The 21,992-nt window shown below is 44.2% G+C and overlaps 1 protein-coding gene across 1 annotated transcript in view; it reads right to left on the bottom strand.

The window, feature by feature from the left end:
* Positions 1–1,117: 1,117 nt before the first annotated feature.
* TMED8 (transmembrane p24 trafficking protein family member 8) overlaps positions 1,118–21,992 on the bottom strand; it is a 32,771-nt gene continuing 11,896 nt past the window's right edge. The window contains exons 2-6 of the mRNA XM_043919984.1: positions 18,852–18,933; positions 12,561–12,690; positions 10,642–10,768; positions 9,761–10,066; positions 1,118–8,549 (exon numbers count right to left, since the gene is read on the bottom strand). Coding sequence (XP_043775919.1) covers positions 8,332–8,549; positions 9,761–10,066; positions 10,642–10,768; positions 12,561–12,690; positions 18,852–18,933 — 863 coding nt within the window. The 3' untranslated portion in view covers positions 1,118–8,331. The remainder of the gene's footprint in view (positions 8,550–9,760; positions 10,067–10,641; positions 10,769–12,560; positions 12,691–18,851; positions 18,934–21,992) is intronic.

The following is a 21,992-nucleotide window of genomic DNA, read 5'->3' as shown; positions in this document are numbered from 1 at the left end:
AATTAAATAAAAATACCAATTTTTTTAAAGTAAGTTATAATATATACATGGCAAAAGAAAGCAGGGAAAAATCAACAGGCTCATCTTAGGACCACAGGTATCACTTAAGAAAATATTTAATGGTGCCCCTCTGGTCACATGTGAGTCCTTCCTGTTCTGGAATACACACCAAGGATGTGCAGAGGCAGCATTATAAGGCATGTCAAAGATATCTTACGGTATCATTTCCATAAATCAAAGTAGGCTGAGTATTACCCAGACTATGTTAAATGATTACTGTGGTGTCCAAAGTACTGATTCCAAGTTTGAATAGAGTCAGCCCACTGGAAAATGGACATCCCTGGGGATCAAATACTAACAAAACAAATGATGTTCTGTTTTGTAATCATCACTGTAAACTTAGGGGCTTCCTTGGTGGCTGAGTGGTAAAAAATCTGCCTCCCAATGCAGGAGACACGGCTTCAATCCCTAGGTCAGGAAGATTCCTGTTGAAGGAAATGGCAACCCACTCCAGTATTCTTGCCTGGGAAATCCCACAGACATAGGACCCTGGCAGGTTATAGTCCACGGGGTTGCAAAAGAGTTGGACATGACTTAGCGACTAAACGACAACTCTTAACTTTTCTTCCCTTGGGCCAAGCCCAGATCCCAGTTCATACTTAGCCATACTTAGCCAAATTTAAATGCAGACTTCCCTGGTAGTCCAGTAGTTAAAGAATCCGCCTGCCAATGCAGGGGACATGGGTTCTACCCCTGGCTGGGAAGATCCCACATGCCATAAACAGCTAAGCCTGTGTTCCACAACCACTGAGCCCGCGGGCCTAGAGCCCGTGCTCTGCAACGAGAAGCCATGGCGATGCAAAGCCCGTTCGCCACAACTAGAGAAAGTCCACATTCAGCACCTAAGATGCAGCACAGCCAAATACATACATATTTTAAAATTTAAATGCAGGTGAAGGCTCTATCATTAATCTCATTCGTAACTTTTTCTCGTTAATTTTTCTTAAATTTTTATAGTAATAGATTATAAAATAATTCATACAGATTTAAAGAATACTTATCCTCTTAAGATGCAGAGGAGAGATGAAGAAAAAATGTTATTAAAGTATAACTCATGTTTCAGGTGCATAGTGAAAAAGTTTATTTATGACAGATTTCAAAATTCGGAAGAGAAGACAAAGAATGCACAAAAGCATCACAAAACGGTTACATAATATAAAAACACAAGAACTGAGCTGTTTCAGGAACAATAGCTCGGGACCCTCTGTACCGGCAACAGACTCAGTGCCACAGGGTGGTGGAAATACGGTGTTTTAAAGGGAAAACCACTCAGCAGGACATAACAAATAACAATTTGGTTCAGAGTTCTTAGAAATCATAGGCGATGCTGACAGCATCTGTCATGACAGGGAACACATAAAACTAGTTGACTGCAACAAATGATTGCTTGGGATACCTGTGTATTTTAAAGAAAAGGCTGTGACTGTTTCCCTTTGAGACCCCTTTTTGTAATGTCAGCATCAGTGCATGATCTAGAATGATAAGGAAAGAATGCCTTTGTGGTTGCCAGTTGCTTAAAAATATTTACCAAGAAAGCATGATCATCTTTCAGTCAACTGATAGATCTCAGTGCAAGGCACCAAAGCAGGCCTTTCAGTAATACAAGCTAAATGGCATAAAGTAGTTGAGGAGATCTTCAAACACCTCCTCTATTCCAATTATCCTTACCCAAAGTCTGGCTTTCTTATAATCCATCACTTTGATTACAAAGCAGCTTTCTTCAGGGGATTTCAGGATACTTCCCATTATTAAGGGAAAAGGGTACACCAGAGTCATGGGTGACTGGGTTCCTTTCTCCAGACTTTACTTGCTCTTGAACATAGCTAAATGGAAATAATTCAGCTTGACTAAATTAAAAAAAAAATTCATTTATGGGACAACCATTTCAGTAAAGGATGTTAGTGGAGTTTTTAATATGAAATTTCTCAATAAAATGTGCTGCTTAGGAGAGGAGAGAAGGAATTAGGATAATGTTTTCCACATGATTCTTGACTGAACCTGAAAACCAACAGTAATAATCAATTACAGGTAGCATTACAGATGAGGCATTTCAAACCTGAGTGAGGAAAAGGGTTCAGGAAGAGAGCTCCTTTACCTGACGGTGAGTTAAAGGCTCTTCTGTTATTTCGTATACTATCATATTTCAAACAAAAACTTTAAAATTGTTCATGACCCTGTATCAGAACATTCAGAAAATATATGTACTTGATCCCCTGGAAACCATTTCACATGTTTTATCCCTAGATGAGTCAAAACCATCAGCTTAAAATGACAGAGAACTATGGAATTTAATTTTTCAAAAGTGTGTATCTCTAGATTTGATGGTGCGTTCAAACCAGTGACCGGGACTACAGATCATTTCAAAGCCGGAGTCTTGTGCCTTTGGACTTAGTTTTTGAGGACACTGCTGTTTGTAAATGAACCCCCACTAACAAAGCTTTAGGCAATTAATTACGTTTTCTTAGATTGGTGAGGAGACTTAAGACAGGATGGGCTCTGTCTGGCCTTCTTGGTTTAGGAGGGACAGTGCAGCACCCCAGAGGGAGTGGTGACTTCTGAAATCTGGCAATACTTAGCAAAGTTTCTCTCTCCCTTTGGGTCCCAGATCCTGCCCTAACCTCACTACCTAAATAACTGGGTAGATGTCAAAGGTGTGCCCACAGGCGCTGGACTGGCTGGACAGAGCAAGTGGGTGACACTGATCATAACCAGGTAATGGGTAACCAGGTACCAAAAGAACCAAAGCAGCTCTTGCCGGGGTGCCACTGCCCATTCCCAGAAAAGAGGCCGCTGGGAACTGACTCTCAGGAGGTTCTCCTTTGAGGAAGGCCAGAGTCATGCCCACATTAGACTGCCCCTTGGTGGGCCCTGAAGCCAGACTCAGAACCTGCAGAGCTGCCACCTCACACTGAGATCGCACGCACAGCTGGTGACAGGGTCTAGTGCCCGTAGATGGAGGCCTTGCTCTGTTTCCCAGCCAACTCAATTAGTGTGTCGTCCTCATCAGCATGGCATCGTCACATCCTCTTCACTCACTTGGCGAGGTTAACAAGAGTTCCAACTGCACAGTCACACAGGAGTCACCTGCCCAGCTACCCCAATGTGGGGCTCCAAGTCATACGCCCTCCCCAGCCCTACTTCCAGCCAAGGCTGATCAGCTTATCTACTCAGCTCACACTATTATCTAATTCTGGTTAATTATGTAAACTCGGATATCATATTGCCAATTGCAAAACGCTACCATAAATAAGAGAAGCGGAGGGGGTCTAGCCCCTCTCTGTGTCTCTCAGTTGTCTGGAAATGAGGGCCTAGGGACAGGATCCCATGTGCATGAAAACTGGGGCTTTGGTCATAGGGACACTCACCATATACTGGGTTGCTGGGAAGCACCCAACTTGTGACTAGTTTTAAACACCCATCCCCTACTTACTCCCCAAAGAATCATGCATTGTGGCTCCGTGAGCACAATCAGATTCAATGAATACAAGGACCTGCTCTCTAAAGAGCATGAATCCCTTAACAAGCTACCCCTCACCACAAAAAATGAGACCACCTTCCTTCATACAGAAACTCACTTTCCAACTCTTTTCGACCACTGAGAGTCTATAGGGTCGGTGCCCTTTCCGCGTCTAGCAAATTCAGGCTTCCAAAAGGTCTACGCTTTTGGCTAGGTGGAAAGAGACTAAAGAGGTTGATGTGCACTTTTTCGACCCTGGAGAGATTCTAAATAGAGGCTCTAAAAGGAAGACCAAATTGTGTCGGTCTGTTGGTCCCACTGACTGTGTGTATGACTGGCCCACACAGATGGAATGAGATTCCTACCCCTCAGAGGGAGGTCAACCTACAGAGGACACAGCTCATTCACAAAAAGTTTTGTGGCTTGAGGCTATTCCGGGATGTTGGTCAAAATGAATCTGTTTCGTCCCTTTTCGGCCATAGTCAAAACCAATTGAGGCTACGGGGACATAGCAGGAACTCCTCCTAGCCTTTCTAAAGTCACCATCTTTTTCCATGGCGCTGGACCCACAAGTCCCACAGGGTATAGAGGTGAAATCAACCCTCAGGTCAGGGTTACCCTTAGCAGAGGAGACCTACTCAAAAATATTTCTAAAGCCGATCTTGTTGGAAAAGAAAGCAAAGTGAGTTTGGGATGTCTCCAACAAGCACAGTGAGAACCAGTGAGGTTTCTGGCCGAAAGACAAATTCCAATGGATGAAATGCAAACTAAAGAACTACACAGAATCAGAATTATGAGCCAGATTCTGGGATACATTTGACAGCTTTTCTCTCTTTCTCTCATTTTCATTCCTTACTATCAATGTTAAAAAAAAAGAAAACGCACTTCTCAAGCTGCACAAACCTTTTCACTCCTATCCCTTCGTCTAAAACAATAGCCTTTTGTGTAAATGTTAGGGGTCACTCAGCTCTGTACCTTAGAACCTTATACTTTGGGGTTAAAAGGCAACCTTCTGCAAAAAAGTGGTCTTAAAATAAACATAAAAATACTTTGGGTTTGGGTTTCACCTAATTTCTTTCAAAGAGGGACTGGATAGGGCTCATCAAAAACATACAGGTACTTTCTATAAATGATGTTTTACAATAATATCTAAACCCACTGATTAAGATAGTGAGCTTTCAGGAAGCTTTCAGTTAAAACTCTTCCATATATATAAGGGACAATATATACTTTTTGAAAGTATAAGATTTTCTTTCCTAAATAACAGATAAAAAATATTTTTAAAGTGCATGAATCAATTAAGAAAAAAAACAAAACTAAGAATGGCCTAATTTCAAGTTACTGCCTACTTCCATTTTAAAGCTACATTATGTCTGAGGAGCCAAGTGTAATTTCAGTCCTGAGGATATGTTGGAAAGCAACAGAGATCAGAAAAAAGTCCTTCCAAGGAAAGCAGTTTCACAATTACCTTCACTCTGACATGCCAGAAAGAGAAGAAAACATTAGCTTTTAGAGCCTAAGGGAAAGGGGAGATACAGCATGAGTTCTGAAAGATGGAGAACAGGAAACATTTTTATGCGGATCACCTCCCCGGTTAACTGGCACTGAATGAGGTGAGTCTGCTAAAAACCAGGAGCTCTCTGACACTGGAGACCTGATGTCTGTGAAGGGAATACTCTACTGGACACCTGTCAAAAGGAACAGAATGGCAGAATCATCTTTGTTTAAAAGTTAGCAGTTTATAATTTTAAAATCTATGTGATGGATATACATAAGGGTGCTTATACTATACTTCTTTTAAATGTTGTTTGCTGAGAATTTTTCAAAATGAAATGTTGAGAAAAATTAATACCCTAAACTTTCTAAAAGCCCCATCTCTCAACAAAGTAGCAAAACTAAATAAACCAAAGAAACTTAAGAACTTGGCCACCTTGTGGAGAGAATTCCAGTCTCTCCTACTGTGAAGTACTTTCTTTCCATTGTACGTTAATATTTATGCTCTAAAGGACAGGGTGAAGGTGAAAGCAAGTAATTTTCACTTCATTGTTTGGTTCTATAAACTGAGACAGAGACAGACTAAGGAAGTGACTACCTCTTAGGATTTGCCAGACCTTGAAATTCTCAGTAATTACATGCATTTTACAAGTAATATTGTGTCCCTAAAGTTCAATAATTTCAGATGACTTAATATGGGATAGTAAATTCATTAGATGGTGAAAATATCTTTTTTTTAGCTATTTTTGTGTCTGTGTGTGAATGGATCAAAGAAGCACTGACTGTTAATGAAACACCGGTACAGAATGAAATATAACAATGTCCAGGACTTCAAAAGTGACCAGACAATAAGAGGCACACTGAGGCGATGGGAACAAGTCCCTCAGGCTTCCCTGATGCAACAGAACTAGGATTCTAAAGAAAAGAAGGATACAGAGACTCTCGTGGCAAAAATCAACAACAAGAAGTGTCATCCCAGGGAGCCTCCTATGACCCGACAGCTCCGTCTTAAGAGAAAGTCAGAAGTTAACAACAGGAAAAATAAGCCAGGCTTTAGCTGACTGGAGAAGAGCTCGGTAGAAAATTATTTTATAAACATTCTATTCACTTAGCTAAGGCATGATTCAATTTCAGTGATGATCACACAGCTACCTGATGGGATGACCGCACGGCGAGTTTGCTTTCAGTGACCCAACAGGCAGTTGCTAGAATAGTTGCTAACTTCTTACAGGGCATGGAAATGTGGGCCAGTGTATAACCCTCTATAGAATGCACTCAGACGTAAAGTAATGGAGGTATGAGGCCGCTTGGAGGAGGAGGGATGCTACAGCAGTCCCCAGCATCCTCTCCCACCTGGGGCTATGTTCCCAGAGAAGCAGAAGGTGTGGCTCCAGCGCCCTTTGTTCGTGACACAGGTGCCGCCACGGACCTGTCGTGAGGAGCCCTGGTCGCTGAGTTTCTGCTTCTGTGCAGAGGGGAGGCGTGGTGTGAGGCTCCCACACAGGGAAGGAAGGAGCCAAAGGAAGCATCATGACACAGCTGACTCCTCAGAGTGGAGGAGCAGGTGGAGGACTTGGCAGTCCTGGCATCACGGGATGCCTCTGGTTGGCTGGTCAAGTCCTCTACACTCACTCAATCCTGGGCAAACGGGCAGATTCCCTCACAACCTAGAGCTCCTCGCAGGGAGTGCTGGGGGCAGCAGGCTGGGTGGGCGGGGGGGGGGGGGGGAGGGTCATCCGTCCGTCTCAGGAGGGGCAGGCCCCTCCCAGAGCCTCACAGGGACTGACCCCACGGGAGTGGAACGTCAGCCCTCCCCGACTTCGCCCGAAATCTGCATCTTAGACTCCACAGGAGAGGGGGCCTCGGTGGCTCAGAGCAGGTGAAAGCCTTCTGAGAAACAGGAACTGTTTCAAAGGTGAAATGAAATGTGGCTTTAACAATAAATAAAAGTAATAAATAAATCTAATTCTTCCTTGGAATTCTAAGGCAGTAGTAACAGGCTTGAAGCAAAGAATGAGAGAGGAGGAGGTACAGACGGTCGCAGTGGTCCCTGCTCTGCCTCCTCCTAGGCCATGGGGAGGGGGCTGGGCTACCACGTGCCTTTGGGGACACTGGAGGCAGCTCCCCGCAGCATGCCAGCTTCATGGCGTGGAAAAGGCCGTCCTCAGGGAACGTACAGGCTTCAGCCTAGTAAAAGAACAAAGCCGACCAGCAGCAGCAGTGAAGCTTCATGACCACCTCCTCTTCGAGACTTTGAGCACCAAAAGCCTGCAGCCCTGAATGCAAGCAACCTAGACATCTAGAAACAGGAAAACTGACTGGTCCCAAAGCAAAATTTCTAAATATCACCCCTTTTCTAAAGACTGAAAAGAAAAAAAAAGCGGTAGGGAATCTGGAGTGTTGTTTTGTTTTTTAACCTCTTCTCTCAGATGATCTCCCCCTCCTTCTTTGATTATACATAAAAATGATTTAGTAACACTTGACTTCCGGAGATATGGCATCTGAGATCAATCCAGTACCTAATTTCCACCCTTTCCCCCTTCCACCCCCAGGACCCTTGGAAAGGGACACCGCCTCTTGAAATAGGAAGTGATGGAGGCAGTTTTGCTTCCCAGAAGAGCTTAGACTACAGGGATCATCGCTTTGGACTGCATGGAAGTTCTTGCTGTGATGGCAGGGACACAGACTTAGATAGGGGAAAAGAGGAGAGAAGGAGAGAGGCAGGGTGAAATCACCACGCCTCCAGAGGCAGTGAGGGCTCCCAGCCCGTGCTAGAGAACGGGAAGAACCAGCAGGCGGGAATACGGCAGTGGTGAGAGGCTGGCCAGAGCTTTCCGCGTCCCCAGGACTGGGCTCCTTCACGGACAGTGTGCTGTTCCCTCTCTCTTTCAGTCCTTCCGGAAAGTGGAGAGAGTGGGTGGCCACTAAACTCGCCTGCGTGAAGGCTCTGGAGAGGAGAGCGCAGCAGGTGAAAGCATACACCTGGAACCAAAACAAACCTATTTTGAAAAGGCAACACCCAACTTCCTCGTAGGCTTTTGACCTGATGGGTGTCCTCCGCAGAGAGATTTTGCTGGAGTCGGAAGCAACAAGAGCGTGAGTCAGGGACCACAGAGCAGGGGTACCACGCCACCATCTGCGGAAGCCAAGGACGGGGCAAAGCTACATGGATGGGGTCAACAGTCAGGCCCGCCAGGCAGGGCGTGAGGGTCAGGTGCCCCACGCTCAGCTTGGAGCCCTTGCCTATCCAGGACAAGAGGCCCCAGATGGCAGCCTGCTCCAGCCGGCACACGCCACCCGCGTCCCGTCCCGGCGGGCCTTCAGCTCGTGTAGTAGACGTGGAAGTAGAGAGTCTTGTTGCGCAGCAGGGAATAGGAGTTGTCGAACTTCAGCAGGTAGATGCCCTCGCCGGGGTAGTCGTGGCTGCCGGCCTGCACGTCTCGGTGGCTGTCCCGGCGGTACACGGGCATGACCTCCCCGTAGCGGCCCCGCAGGGAGCTCCTGGAGCCTCGCTCCACGTCTCCAGCTGGGACGGGGTCTGCGTGAGCAAAGGGCAGAGTGTTCGGCTATGAATTCAGAGACCAAGGAGGCCTGCCTGAAGGCGAGAAGATGAACCAGGTAACAACCCGGTGGCTTTCTCCCCACGGGGCATTTGGAAATGTCTGGTGGCCTCCAACTAGGCCATCGGAGTGACTAGTGGGTGATACCGGCATTTAGTGCTCAAGGGCTCAGGAGTGCTAAATGTCAGGATAGTACCTTCTCAACAAAGTGTCTCCTTCCAAATGCCAACAGTATTTGCACTGAGAAACAATGATTTAGCCTTACAGAGCCTTCCTAGCTCCAGGAGTACCTGAAAATTTCCAAGGAGTATCTGGAAATTTCCAAGGGGGAGAGCAAGATATTTAGAAGGGCAGATTCAACAAGTGAAAAAACTAGCTAAAGGAAGTAGGAAATGCAGGTAAAGGTGCTATAGCAAGTGACCCCCAAACCCCTATTGGTCCCCTGAGGGGCAACAAATAAAATCCTAGGTTCTCCTCCTTCTTGAATACATGCAGACTTCCCTATAGACTTGAAGAAGCAAGTTAAGGGGTTGACTATAAGATGATATGGGAAAATCAAGGAATAAGGCTAATGCTTATTTAAAAACAAAAAAAGGGCAGCCTTAGGGCCATCGTGAGTAAGGACTGGAACATAGCACAGAGACTATTTTTAAAACTGCTCTGGGCACAAAGGTTGAAGTAATCAGTAGTCAGCCAGCTGTGACGGTCTGGAAGGAGGAGAGAATGGGTATGTTTGGCAAGCTGCAATCACTCAGCTTGGTTCCAGACCAAGAAGAAATGTAAATATCCCACAGAGAAAGATATATAAATATCCCTAAGAGAGAAGTATAAAATAATCTCAGGTTTACATATGTGATCTGAAAAACAATGCCTCTACAACACCCCTTTCCCTGCCCCCAACCCACCCCTGTCCCCAGGAGATCCTGGGGGGGGCAACACAGCCAGGTACCGATTAAAAAGAACAGAAGCCTTCCTCTAAGGCATCACTGCTACACCACCAGAACGTTCTCTGAGGGTCTGACTTCAGCCTGCATCACTCAACTTGGCTTGCAAAGCTGAAAGGGATTCTCTGCCTGCATTCTCAGAAACAGGAGGACCGGTACAAGGCAGGAAGTGATCACCTGGCAGGCGCTAGAAATTAGGTTGAACCTGGAAAGGAGACTGCAAATTATGTTCAATTTCAATGTACCTTCGAGCTCCTCGTCTTCTTCCTCGTCTTCGTCCTCGTCCTCACTGGAATCACTGACTTGCACCGTTATGTCGGTGCTGGTTACCGGGGTCCAGTCAAAGTAAACTCCAAAGCCAATGTCATAGTCGTCGGTCGCAAACTCCCAGCAGACACGCTTCCCCTCTGGGTGGGTCGGCACCCGGATGGTCACCACCTCCCCCCGCTTCACCACCAGACGGCTGTTCTTCTCCTTGCCCAGCTTGCTCTTGAATTCCTTCATCTTGGCAAAGGTCCAGATGCATGGAGGAGCCATCAGAGGTGGGGAGACTGAAAGGACAGGCCGCTTACTACTGAGAAAGAAACCCTGAGGAAACGCTGCCACACCCGGCCTTTTGCTTAGGGGAGGTGGTCACAGTCAAAGACGCTCTTCCTACTGGCTTCCTTGACTTCTGTTCACAAGGAAGAAGGGAGCATTGCCCTGAGGTGGGTCGGCTGCTCAGTTCAAGAAACAGGTCTCTTTTAAACTTTATTATAAATAAATAAATAAATAAATATATATATATATATATACACACACACCCACACACACCCACACACACACACACACCAGGATGGAGTACCAGACATATCTATATATATCTATATATATCTATATAGATATAGATATACACTGAATAGAGTACTATATATATATATATTATATATATATATATACACACACACATATAAACTGAATAGAGCCTACTCTATTCAGAATGCAGTATTCAGACACTGGTTGTTTTTCCTCTTTTTGTCATATGTAATCTTATGCTTTCTCCTTCCTTCCATCTATCTGCCTGCCCTTCTTTAAGTACCTATAGGAACAAAACAAAAACACATTCCATGCCCCCCAAAAGTCTCACCTCTTCTATGGTCCCCCAGCAGGTCTGCAGATTCCAAATCAGCTGACAGAATATCAACAGCTCCTGTGTGCTCAGACTGGATCATCACGATGTCCCCAGACCTTTGTGGGCCGTGGTACTTGGCCATCTGCACAAGAGAGTTCTGGTCACAGGACATATTCAAAGGCAGGTTCCTGTTAGCCTCTTTCCAACTGAAGCCTGCCGGCCCTGCCTTATTATTACCTCCACTCTCCCGACTCACAAGTCTCCTGACTCCTGTTGGTCAACGTTCCTTTTCTCTCCTCCAGCCACAGGTTGTAATAAACTCTACCCACTTTTATTTTCATGCCACCAACATGTTCCCTAATTTTGAGAACATGAAATGTTCTCTCCAGCTTTTTGCTACTTTCCCACTTCAGACTCTTCATAAAAACCTGGCGCACAAACATCCTCAAGGTTTGCTACTGACTTTCCCATCCACGGTGTTTCTTGGCCACGCCTGCACAGACCCTCCCCACAGCTCCTCTCAGGACAGCTCGTGCGTCTGGGCCTTCACTCAGCCGCACGTCCTCCTGCTACAATTTCCATCCAGAGGTTATTTCCAGATCACTGTCAATCAGTCCACCAAAGTATACTGCAGAGAGAGAACCTGGCTCCTGCTCTCTGGCTCCCTTTGTCCCCCTGTCTCTCACCCGTGGCACACCTTGGATGTCTCACCCGACATAGGCTGTCTCATCCACCAACAATGTTCTATAAATAATCACAAGCTCACCTTAGACCAGCCCCAGGATTTGCATTTAAGCATACCCATTGCCAGACATCTGACTTGCATAGAAGAGTGCAAATGTCAATCGATACTCCCAGCCCTCAGTGACCCAGAGCAGGAGCCAGCGGCTTCTCCCTAGTGGGTTTCACTTCACATCACTCAGATTAGCATTCCCCTATTTCACACCATCGTGCCTTAATCTCCTGCTCCTTCTCCAAGCAGTTGGCAGGCAACTCAAGGAGAAGTGCACACCGACTGCCAACACGGAGTGCCCAACAGTGAGACAGCTCACATCAGTGACTCCAGTCAAGGAGTCAGAATGATATTTGCAAGAAATAAATGAATCAATGAATACATGAATGCTGTAATCCTCCCAGATTATATTCTCGTAGTATCTGTTTCTAGAGAGTCCTTCAGCTCTTATCACCACTATTAACTGAGTTAAACCAGACTTTGACTAACTTCCTTAAATGAGTCCTTCCTTTTCCAGAAGGTTAAACAAAGATTTAGCTTGCAACTTATTAGCTGCATGGACTTAGTAAAGTCAATAACAGCTCTTAACCACAGTTTCCTCATCTGTAAAATGGCGACATAATAGTACCTATCTCACTGGGTTGTTCTCAGGGGTAAATGAAATGTTGTTGGATAAAAACGCTTTGTAAACTATAAAGCATTATACAAATGTAATTATGCCTGGCATTGTCTTTACTGACACCAACACCATTTGTTATTCTGTATGTGTTAATATGTATATATTATACATAATGCATTCTGTATATATGTATACATTATACATAACGTATATGTTAATAATGATACAAACAACCCTTCCCTCCAAGGCAGGGAGACCACCGCTCTCAGTACCACTTCTATGGAACCTTTACCATAAATCCCACGTAGATCTACCACAAGAAAACTGAGACTAATACATAATCCAATGGTTAAGGGCTCCTCAGATGGAGAGGATTTTAGAGAGCATGTGAACATTCATTATAACCCTTCATTTTTTTAACAGATGCTTACCGGCTGCTAGTTCAGTGATGGGCCTGGGAATGATACACATGATTGTTCCCCACATAACTAAACGTGAGATGACAGTGCTTTCTAATTCCAATCTATCCAAAGGCGTCCAAACGTGTGCTTTTCAGAGAGAGAGAAAGAATGTGCTCCCGACCTTGCTGAGGATCTGGGTCTGGTCTGCAGACAGCAATTCCTGTTCCACCGAGGCCTGAGCCTCCCCGGCACCGGCTGCCTTCCGCTTATCTTCTGTGGCATCCTCTGTCACTGGAGACACCATCTGTGACCTCCCAGAAGAAGACAGCATGTCAATTCATGGACTCTTTTTTTTTTTTTTTGGCCATGCTATGTGGCTTCTGGAATCTTAGTTCTCCGACCAGAGACTGAACCCAGGTCCTTGGCAGTAACAACATGAATGGAGACCTAACCACTGGACTGCCAAGGAATTCCCCTCAAGGACTCTTCTAAAAGGTACAGTAGTCCTGGAGAATCTCAGAAAGAAAGAAAAGTCTTCAAAGGGCACCCCCAACCCCTGCTTTCCTCTGTCAGTTAGGTCCACTGTCATTTCAGCTGACCAATGCCCTGGGCTGAAATGGCCCACAGTGAAGCAGTGATATCATGTGAGGACCCAGCACTGACAACGCCAGGTCCCAGGACCCGAGAACCATAGTAAAATACACGGCTCAGTTGTCTGAGATGGACTGCAGGTCTGGTTTTTATTCCCCACTCTGGGACCCATGCCTTTTGCTCCAAGCAGAATTTCAATAAAAGAGGGGCTGGAATACCAGTCCTGTTCTACACAGAAAGCTGCCCTTAGAAGTAAATGGAGGAGGTCCCGCCTAAGCCCGAAACTGATCACAATAGAAAGGAAGTGCAGACTGATTAGCAAGGCAACGGCCCCCCCCCCCCCCCCCCCCCCCGCCAACCCCCTGCTATCCCAGGAGCAGTTCCGTGTTTCCATTCACATCCTATCACCGATATCCAGCGTCTGCCCAGTTCACTGGGTGATACAAACGAGGCAACCACTTTTTTTCCTTTTTTTTAAAAGTATGATCTTTTATACTTCTTTTTTAAATTTATTTTTGGTTGTGCTGGGTCTTCGCTGCTGTGCGGGCTTTTCTCTAGCTGTGGAGAGCAGGCGCTATTCTCTAGTTGTGGTGTGTAGGCCTCTCATTAAGGTGGCTTCTCTTGTTGTGGAGCGCGGGCTCCAGGGCGCAAGGCCTTCAGTGGTTGCTGCTCGTGGGCTCAGCAGTTGGGGCTCCTGGGCTCTAGAGCGCAAGCTCAATAGCTGTGGCACAGGGGCTTAGCTGCTCCAAGGCACGTGGGATTTTCCCAGATCAGGAATCGAGCCCGTGTCTCCTGCACTGGCACTCAGATTCTTCACCACCGAGCCACCAGGGAAGCCCACTTTTTTAAAAAGCGTATTAATCTACTCTCCCAATGACTTCAAATACAACTATTACAATAGCTAATTTTAAAGAAGCAAGGGAATAATAACGTATTCTCTCCTCCATTTCTTCTGGCTTCGGAGAGACTAGAAAATGGAGTTAAATGCCAGGGCTATAGTGCAATATCCCAGGCCTCTTGAAAATCTGTTGCCATCAAATTGTGGGGTGGAGTCTTTAGAGAAGCAGTTATCAAAGTGCGGTCTGGGGACTGGTGGCATCCTTAAGACTCCTCTTTCAAGGCAGTCTGTGAAGTCAAACCCTTTTCATAAAAATTCTAAAATATTGTTTGCCTTTTTTCATCTTGCTAAGCATTTTCCAGACACTACCTGACATATGATATCACAACAGAATGAACGCAGAAGCAGATCTGAGAATCCAACTGTCTTTCGTTAACGCGGACATTAAAGAGATTTACAGCGTCTGTCTTCTCACTAAACTATTTTTCTTCGGAAACAAGTTGTTTTTCATTAAAGACAAGTTATTTATAGTAACATGTAATGAGTTCCTTATTGTTATTTTAAATGAATGAATAAACTTTTTTTAAATTTTGCAGTTTTAATTTCTAGTATGGTGAACATTGATAGATATAAGTCACATAAATAAAAACTCTTTAAGGTCCTCAGTAATTTCTAAGAGTGTAAAGCTTTGAGAGCTGTTGCTTTAGGGCATTGCCATGTCCTCAGAAAGGCTGAGTGAATGACTAGGAACCAACACTATAAACTGCCTGGGGAAACAGAGCGTTTACTTTGGAGTTCATTAGTTTTTCTTCTTTCTTTCTGAACATAAACAAGAAAAATCACTCCTAGTTTATAAATCAGTTCTTCTTCAGATAAAACAGCCATCGTTTAGAATATCTAAGTCACTCCAATTTACCTCAGAACAAACAAGAGGCAGTCACTATGAAGATCAGAGTGATTATCATGTGTAAAGTATAAATTGTTCTAGGCTGTGAGTCTAGTCTATTCTCTTAAACCCAGAAATCAGAGTCCATTTTGGTTCCTTAACACTACTTGTTAACTGTCTCCTCTATTAGGAGGTGAGCTTGATGGCAGGGACTGGGTCTTTCTCTCTCTGCACGCACAGCCTCTACAGCCAAGCCTGTCCCGTGGAACCCTAAGGCCTTCTGCACTCTGACTTTATCTCCTAGAATGATCTCTTGCCTTCCCCAGTCCACTCCAGTCACAATGGCCGCTTCACTCTCTTGAGTCCTCAAACACCTCAACTCTCCCTCACCTAAGGGATTGGGGTGTGCTATGGCCTCCACCTGCCAATGCGGGAGATGTGGTTTCGATCCCTGGGTCGGGAAGATCCCCTGGGGAAGGAAATGGCTAACCACTCCAGTATTCTTGCCTGGAGAACCCCATGGACAGAGGAGCCTGGCCAGCCACAGTCCATGGGGTCATGAAGGGTCAGACGACTTAGCGACTAAACAAAAACAACAACAGGGCCTCAGGCTGGAAAACTCCTCCCCCAGTTCCTCAGGGCCTGCTTCCTTCCTTCCTCCCTTCTGCTCATCCATCACTTTTGGGGATGCTTCCTCTCCCTGGCCCATCACTCTTTACACCCTTACACTGCTTCATTTTTCTACACTGCACTTATGACTGCTTGACATATTATGTACCATATTTTTGTTGATTGCAAGACATATTTTTGTTTTCTGACTTTAATACAGCTGATATACAGGATGTCCTAAAAACTGCTGCTGTCTTAAAACTGTCTGGGGCCTGGAATGACACGGAATCCCTCCTCAGGGGATATGCATTTGCTTCTGCCAGGGCCTGGGAACGCCACCAACTGAGGCGACTTGAACTGAGTTGTGTCTAAGAGTTTTGTTTAGGTCACACTGGCAGAGTGAGTTCAGACGACAGACTTCTGGCTCACATTCTCAGGGGAGGTGTTCTTCACCCGCCTCGCTCAGCACCAAGGCTGAGACATTCAAGCTGCCCTCAGGTCCTTTTCTCTGTGGAACGATCTCTTTCCTTGTTTCTCTTCTCACTGAAGGTGCAGGTTTTTGGGGTCCCAGTTTCATGTGTGTGTGGGGGGGGTCTCTTTATTAGCCTCTCTTGGGTATTCTTTCCTTTCTTGGTGGTATATAAAATAACAGTACATCTTATAGTTGATGACAATTTAGATTCTATGAAATACGATGTTTACTTTATTTCCATCTGCCTCCCCCACTAGAATATAAGCTGCGTGAGACCAGGGACTTGGATTGTTGGTTCATTTATAGTATCTTCAGTGCCTAGAATACTGCCAGGTAATAGCAGGCTCTCAACAAATAATCTGTTGAATGAGTAAATGAATAAGTTAACTTTCGTTTGGGAACAAGAGGACTATTCGGAATGTGAGAACACAGCGGTTAATCTGACCACCGGCCCGAGCTTACCGTGCATGGCCTCTAAAATGTAGTCTCTCCTTTGCCTTTGTACATGCAACTTTGCACAAATATGGTTCTGCTTATTTAGAAAAGTATTTAAACAGGACACGCAAGAGCTACATAAATTTAATATTCACATTAGCATTTTATGCTCTAAAGAATTAGTGAAGGGTATTTGAGGAAAAATAAATTGCAAATCACTTGATGCTGATGATAAACCATGTAAGGGAAAAACACCCACTGTAAGCCTTCTGGTTTATGCTAACCCAGAGCAGGGAGGCCATCCCAAAGGGAGGGAGAGCCAGGTCAGCCAGCCAGCCTCACTAGAAAAGATAGAGCCATGCCATTTCCATTGCTAAAATATACAAAACACAAACCCCAGGCTTCAGGCATCATACTCTCTGGATTTGTTTTCTTCACACACTAGATTTTAGGAAAAAAACTTGAATAATTTATCTCCCTTTTTCTAAGAATATTCTATATTCTTCACTCAAAATATTCATTTACTCTTAAGAGGAAAAATAAATCAGTTCTGTACCCAAAGCCTTTCCCCAAGGATCCTACAAATCAACACGTGCAGAACAAAGTTGGTAGCAGGAAAAAGGAAGGACAGCGGACATCCTCCTCAGGGGATTTGCTGAGAACACGAACCATCTCTTTCTCTGGTGGCTCAGTGGTAAAGAATCTGCCTGCAGTGTTGGAGACTTGGGTTTGATCCCTGAGTCGGGAAGATGCCCTGGAGAACGGCATAGCAACCCACTCCAGTATTCTTGCCTGGAGAACTCCATGGACACAGGAGCCTAGAAGGCTACAGTCTACGTGGTCACAAAGAGTTGGACACAACTGAGCGACTAACACTTTTTTCACTTTTTTTCAATCAAGCCTTGAGGAGACTATGTCTTCCAAAAGGATCCTTATATGTAATAACCTAGTTGCTCTAAGCATAGAACTCAGAACCCTTCTATTGCTACTTATGAGATAAGCTTTAGAGCAAACAAAACTAAAGCTGTGTGAACTTGGGCAAATTACTACATTCACTGTTTCACTTTCCTCATCTTAAAAAAAATGCTTATTTCATTAGGTTTCTTACAAGGATTAAATTAGATAACACATTTAAACACCTAGTTCAGTACTGAGCAAACAAATATTTGATAAAAAGTAAGATTTTATTCGGGGCTTCCCTGGTGGCTCAGATGGTAAAGAATCCACCTGCAACGCAGGAGCCTTGAGTTCACTCCCTGGGTCAGGAAGATCCCCTGGAGAAGGAAATGGCAACCCACTCCAGTATTCTTGCCTGGAGAAATCCACAGACAGAAGAGCCTGGTGGGCTACAGCCCATGGGATCGCAAAGAGCTGGATACAACTGAGCGACTAACACACAAGATTTTATCATCATTATTACAGAGAGACATTAAAAAAAAAAAGTGGCCATTATATTATTATCACCAACTCTATTATAATTACAGTAATCATTATTATCTTCCATTGTCTGAATTTCGGAGGAAAAAGTTTTATTTCATATACAAAGGTAGGAAGAAAGAATTTCTACTTAAGAAATAATATTTTTAAAATGTCATGGGGGGCTTCCCTGGTGGTCCAGTGGTGAAGATTTTGCACTTCTACTACAGGGGACTAAGGTTCAATCACTGGTCGAGGAAATAAGATCCTGCATGCCAAGTGGTGTGGCCAAAAAAAAAAAAAACATCTTGGCATTCCCCCACCCCAGCTGTCAACTTTGGGTGGGGCATGGAGACCACAGATTCTATTGGCCAGTACTATAACATGAGCTGATCAGCTGGACTATAACACCCACTAGCGCAGTACAGTTTTTCATTAATCATTCCAATAATGTTGCGTGGCTTCCACTTATTTTAGGACTCAGCATTACTATTCCCTTTCTGCTATATACTCTGATACCAGTAATGGCAGGCGAATGAGATGGGTGGAGTGGGAAATTAAGAATGACAATCTGAAGATCATCACCATGATTTAATCCAAAAATTACACAATGAAAACCTGCTTCCAATGCTGTACTTCTGCGTGTATGTGAATTTTATGGGTAAAAACCAAACACACATTCTCTTGAAAGTCTAAATCTATTTCTAATGTTTTAATGTTTGAACCTGGTCTTCAAGAGGAGATAAATGAAGATACTACACTATTTGTTACGGTTTTATTCTCTGAGAGTAAAAGAAAACTTTATAAAATGAGACAGACCCGACACTGCCCCTAAACACACTTTGCTGTTGTTCAGTCGCTCAGTTGTGTCCGCCTCTTTGCAATCCTATGGACCGTAGCCCGCCAGGCTCCTCTGTCCATGGGATTCTTCTGGCAAGAACACTGGAGTGGGTTGCCAGTTCCTCCTCCAGGGGGTCTTCCTGAGCCAGGGATCAAAACAGTATCTCCTGCAAGTCTCCTGCACTGCAGGCAGATTCTTTACCACTGAGCCACTGAGGAAGCCCTAATATGCTTAAGGATTGAATAATTAATGACAAAACAACGTCAAACTCTTCACTTCAACTTATCTTCCCCCTTGAAGTCGCTGTTTACTTCTTTCATCAATTACGACCTCAGAAGATAAAACCCCAAGAAGCATAATATCCAAAGTAGTTGTGGTCCCTACCTGTAGGGTGAGGAATGGAGCTCTGGGTCAGAAGCAGAAGCTGCTAGAGAGGTGACCTTGGTGTTTTCTAGATCTTCATTCTCTGGAAAATCATGGGAAGAAAAATTCAGTACTCAAGAGGGAACACAATCAAAATTATCTTGTATCTTTAAAAAAAAAAAAACAAAAAACCTGGCAGTTTCAACTAACTTCCTCTTTCTAAAAATATTCTAGGCACAAACTTTATACTCTGGAAGGCCCAGTACATATATTACTCATGTCTTCATATCTAAGAATTCTCAAGACCGTTATAACCCACTCATAAGAAAGTTATTTCCCAAAACAAGTACCCACAAAATTAATCCTAATTCAAGGATCACATTTCACAGACACAAATGGTTGAATTAGGTAGAACAGAAAGGACAGAATGGAATGTAGAATGAAATGAACTGGAATTCAGTGCCAAAGCAGAGAGTGCCACCTCTACATTCGACCAGCTCACATCGCTGTATTCAGGATAAAGTAAAGGACTTTTGTCATTTCATTATTTACTCACTCACCAATGACTTACTGAGTAACTGCTGGGCATCCTCAAGGAAAACATAGGTGAAATGTGCCATGAAGACAAGGTTCACAACAAGCCTAAGGCGGATACTATCATTAAAGGAAAGCAGAGAGAGAGGATGCAAGCCCAGGCAATTAACCTAACCATTAGGTGCTACCAAGTTTTACAATGTGTTCATTTAGCCTTTCTGTGAGCACTCAGAAAAGCATTCGGTTTATTGTGTTTAGATAACCCCTGGTGAACCTCCTCTAGTAAAGACAAGGAGAAACTGAAGCCCAAAGTTCACTTCTCAATATAAAATACAACTCATTGATGTAAACCTCAAACACTGAAAATTTCAGAGTTTGGTAGCAATATAAAAGTATAAATGACAAGCAAATATTTGTGATTCAACTTTTGTCTTTTTTTTGTATGTGAATAGGATCAGTGTTTTTTTTTTTTTTTTTGGTCAACTCATAAGTGGAAAGACCTTAGAACTTTTGCAACCAAATTTCCTGTGAGATAATAGAAAATACATACATATATTAGTTTATGCCCCTAGTTCCTGGCACAGAACCAAAACCTTTCAATTCCCTAAGTGATTAGACCACTAGGAGTTACCTTTTGTTCTAATATTTGGTCTTTGACTTTGGTTCCTGACACGGAGTTCCTTAATCTTGTGGAGTTTCCTGGGTGATAAGTGTCTCCTGTTCTAATGAGGTGACTCTTGGGCTCCTGGATGGGGGCTGGTAGCCAGAAAGACCAAGCTATGGTTAGAAGCTTGGGATTTTCAGCCCCCGCCATCCACTCTCCTGAAAGAGGAGAGGGACCGAAGATGGAGTCAGTGATGGATCCCACTTATATTATGAAGCCCCCATTAAAATCCCAAAAGTACTGGCTTTGGAGAGCTGCCAGTTCAGTGAACATGTCTCCATACCAGAAGGGTGACCCACCCCAGCTTCACAGGGAGAGAAGCTCCTCTGTTTGGGACCCTCCCAGACCTCGCCCTCTGTATCTGACTGTTCATCTGTAACCTTTACCATATCTTTTAATAAACTGGTAAACCTAAGTGTTTCTTTGAGTTCTCTGACTTGTTCTAGCAAATAAGCAAATCCAAGGGGGAGGAGGTTGTGGGAACCTCTAGTTTGTAATCACATCTGATGGAAGTTGTGGGTAACCTGGGGACCTACTACTGCTGTTTGGCATTTGAAGCGGGGTGGGAGCAGTCCCGTAGGACTGAGCCCTCAACCACTGGGGTCTGACACTATCTCCAGGTAGAGTGTTTAACATTGAGTTCAACTGTAGGACACCCAGGTGGTGGTGCAGAACTGCTCAGTGCATGGGAAAGTACTCCATACATCTAGGATCAGAAGTGTTGGGAGCGTGGGAGCGCAACAGAGGAAAGGAGAAACACAGGAGGAGGACTGAGGTTTTCTCACACCTCTCCACAAAGGAACTGGGTCTAAGACAAAAATCCCCAGGGTCCCCAGTCTGTTTCCCAGGGTCCAGCAGTCTGTGAAGAGGCCCTTTTCACCGAGAGATAATGAGAATAGAAAGCTCTTTCCTATGTTGACCTAAGTAAAATTTGCTTCCTAATAAATTCTGTTCTTTGATTGCTACTCCCCACAATATCCTTTCAAATATTTACAGCCTGCTATCACATTTCCTGCAAGTTCCTTCCCAGGCCAACCACCTCTATTTCTCTCCATCATCCCTCAGACAACCTCTGACGGTGCCAGCCTCATTTTGTTGTTCCTCTTTGTTCTGTTGCAAGTAAAGAGCTAAAATGGACAACTTTTTCAGATGTGTTCTAAACCATGCAGAGTACACTGACACAATCATCTCTTAATAAGGACACGGTATTTCTTGATGTAATATATTAACTGGGCACTAGAATTTTTTTTTTAACTGCAAACTTACCCCGTTGCCCTAAATAAATCAATCGAGATCTCCAAGGGCTTGTAAAAATAAACTTATTCCAAGCTTAGCTTCTCCTAGGCTCTATTTTTGAAACAGATTTTTGGAAAATTTTTAACTTCAATGCAGAGCTTTAAATATCCATATTATCTATTTTAAATTAGGTTGTTGAAGGGCTTCCCTGGTAGCTCGGCTGGTAAAGAATCTGCCTGCAATGCAGAAGACCCCAGGTTGATTCCTGGGTTGGGAAGATCCCCAGCAGAAGGGATAGGCTACCCACTCCAGTAGTCTTGCCTGGAGAATTCCATGGACAGAGGAGCCTGGCGGGCTACAGACCATGGGGTCACAAAGAGTTGGACATGACTGAGCAACTAAACACAGCACAGGTGTTGAAATGACACAAACATACGCTTTGCTCATCGTATAACAAGTTAAATACAGGTAAGAAGACATATTGCAGTTACCCTTCTGGACTTTAATATACGAGCAGTCCATAATTCAGTGTAGAAAAATCAGGAAACAGAAAACAAAACAAAACAAAAAACCAAACACAATCCCACTAGACAAAAATAACCATTGTTAACCTTTTGGTGCATGTCCTTTCAGAAATACATGTATATATACACATGTATATAAGGACACATGTATATATAATATACACATGTATATATAGATATATATATACACACACACACATATAT

This window comes from Cervus elaphus, chromosome 12, assembly GCF_910594005.1.
Source record: "Cervus elaphus chromosome 12, mCerEla1.1, whole genome shotgun sequence".
NCBI lineage: Eukaryota > Metazoa > Chordata > Mammalia > Artiodactyla > Cervidae > Cervus > Cervus elaphus.
This window is presented reverse-complemented; position numbering and strand designations above follow the sequence as displayed.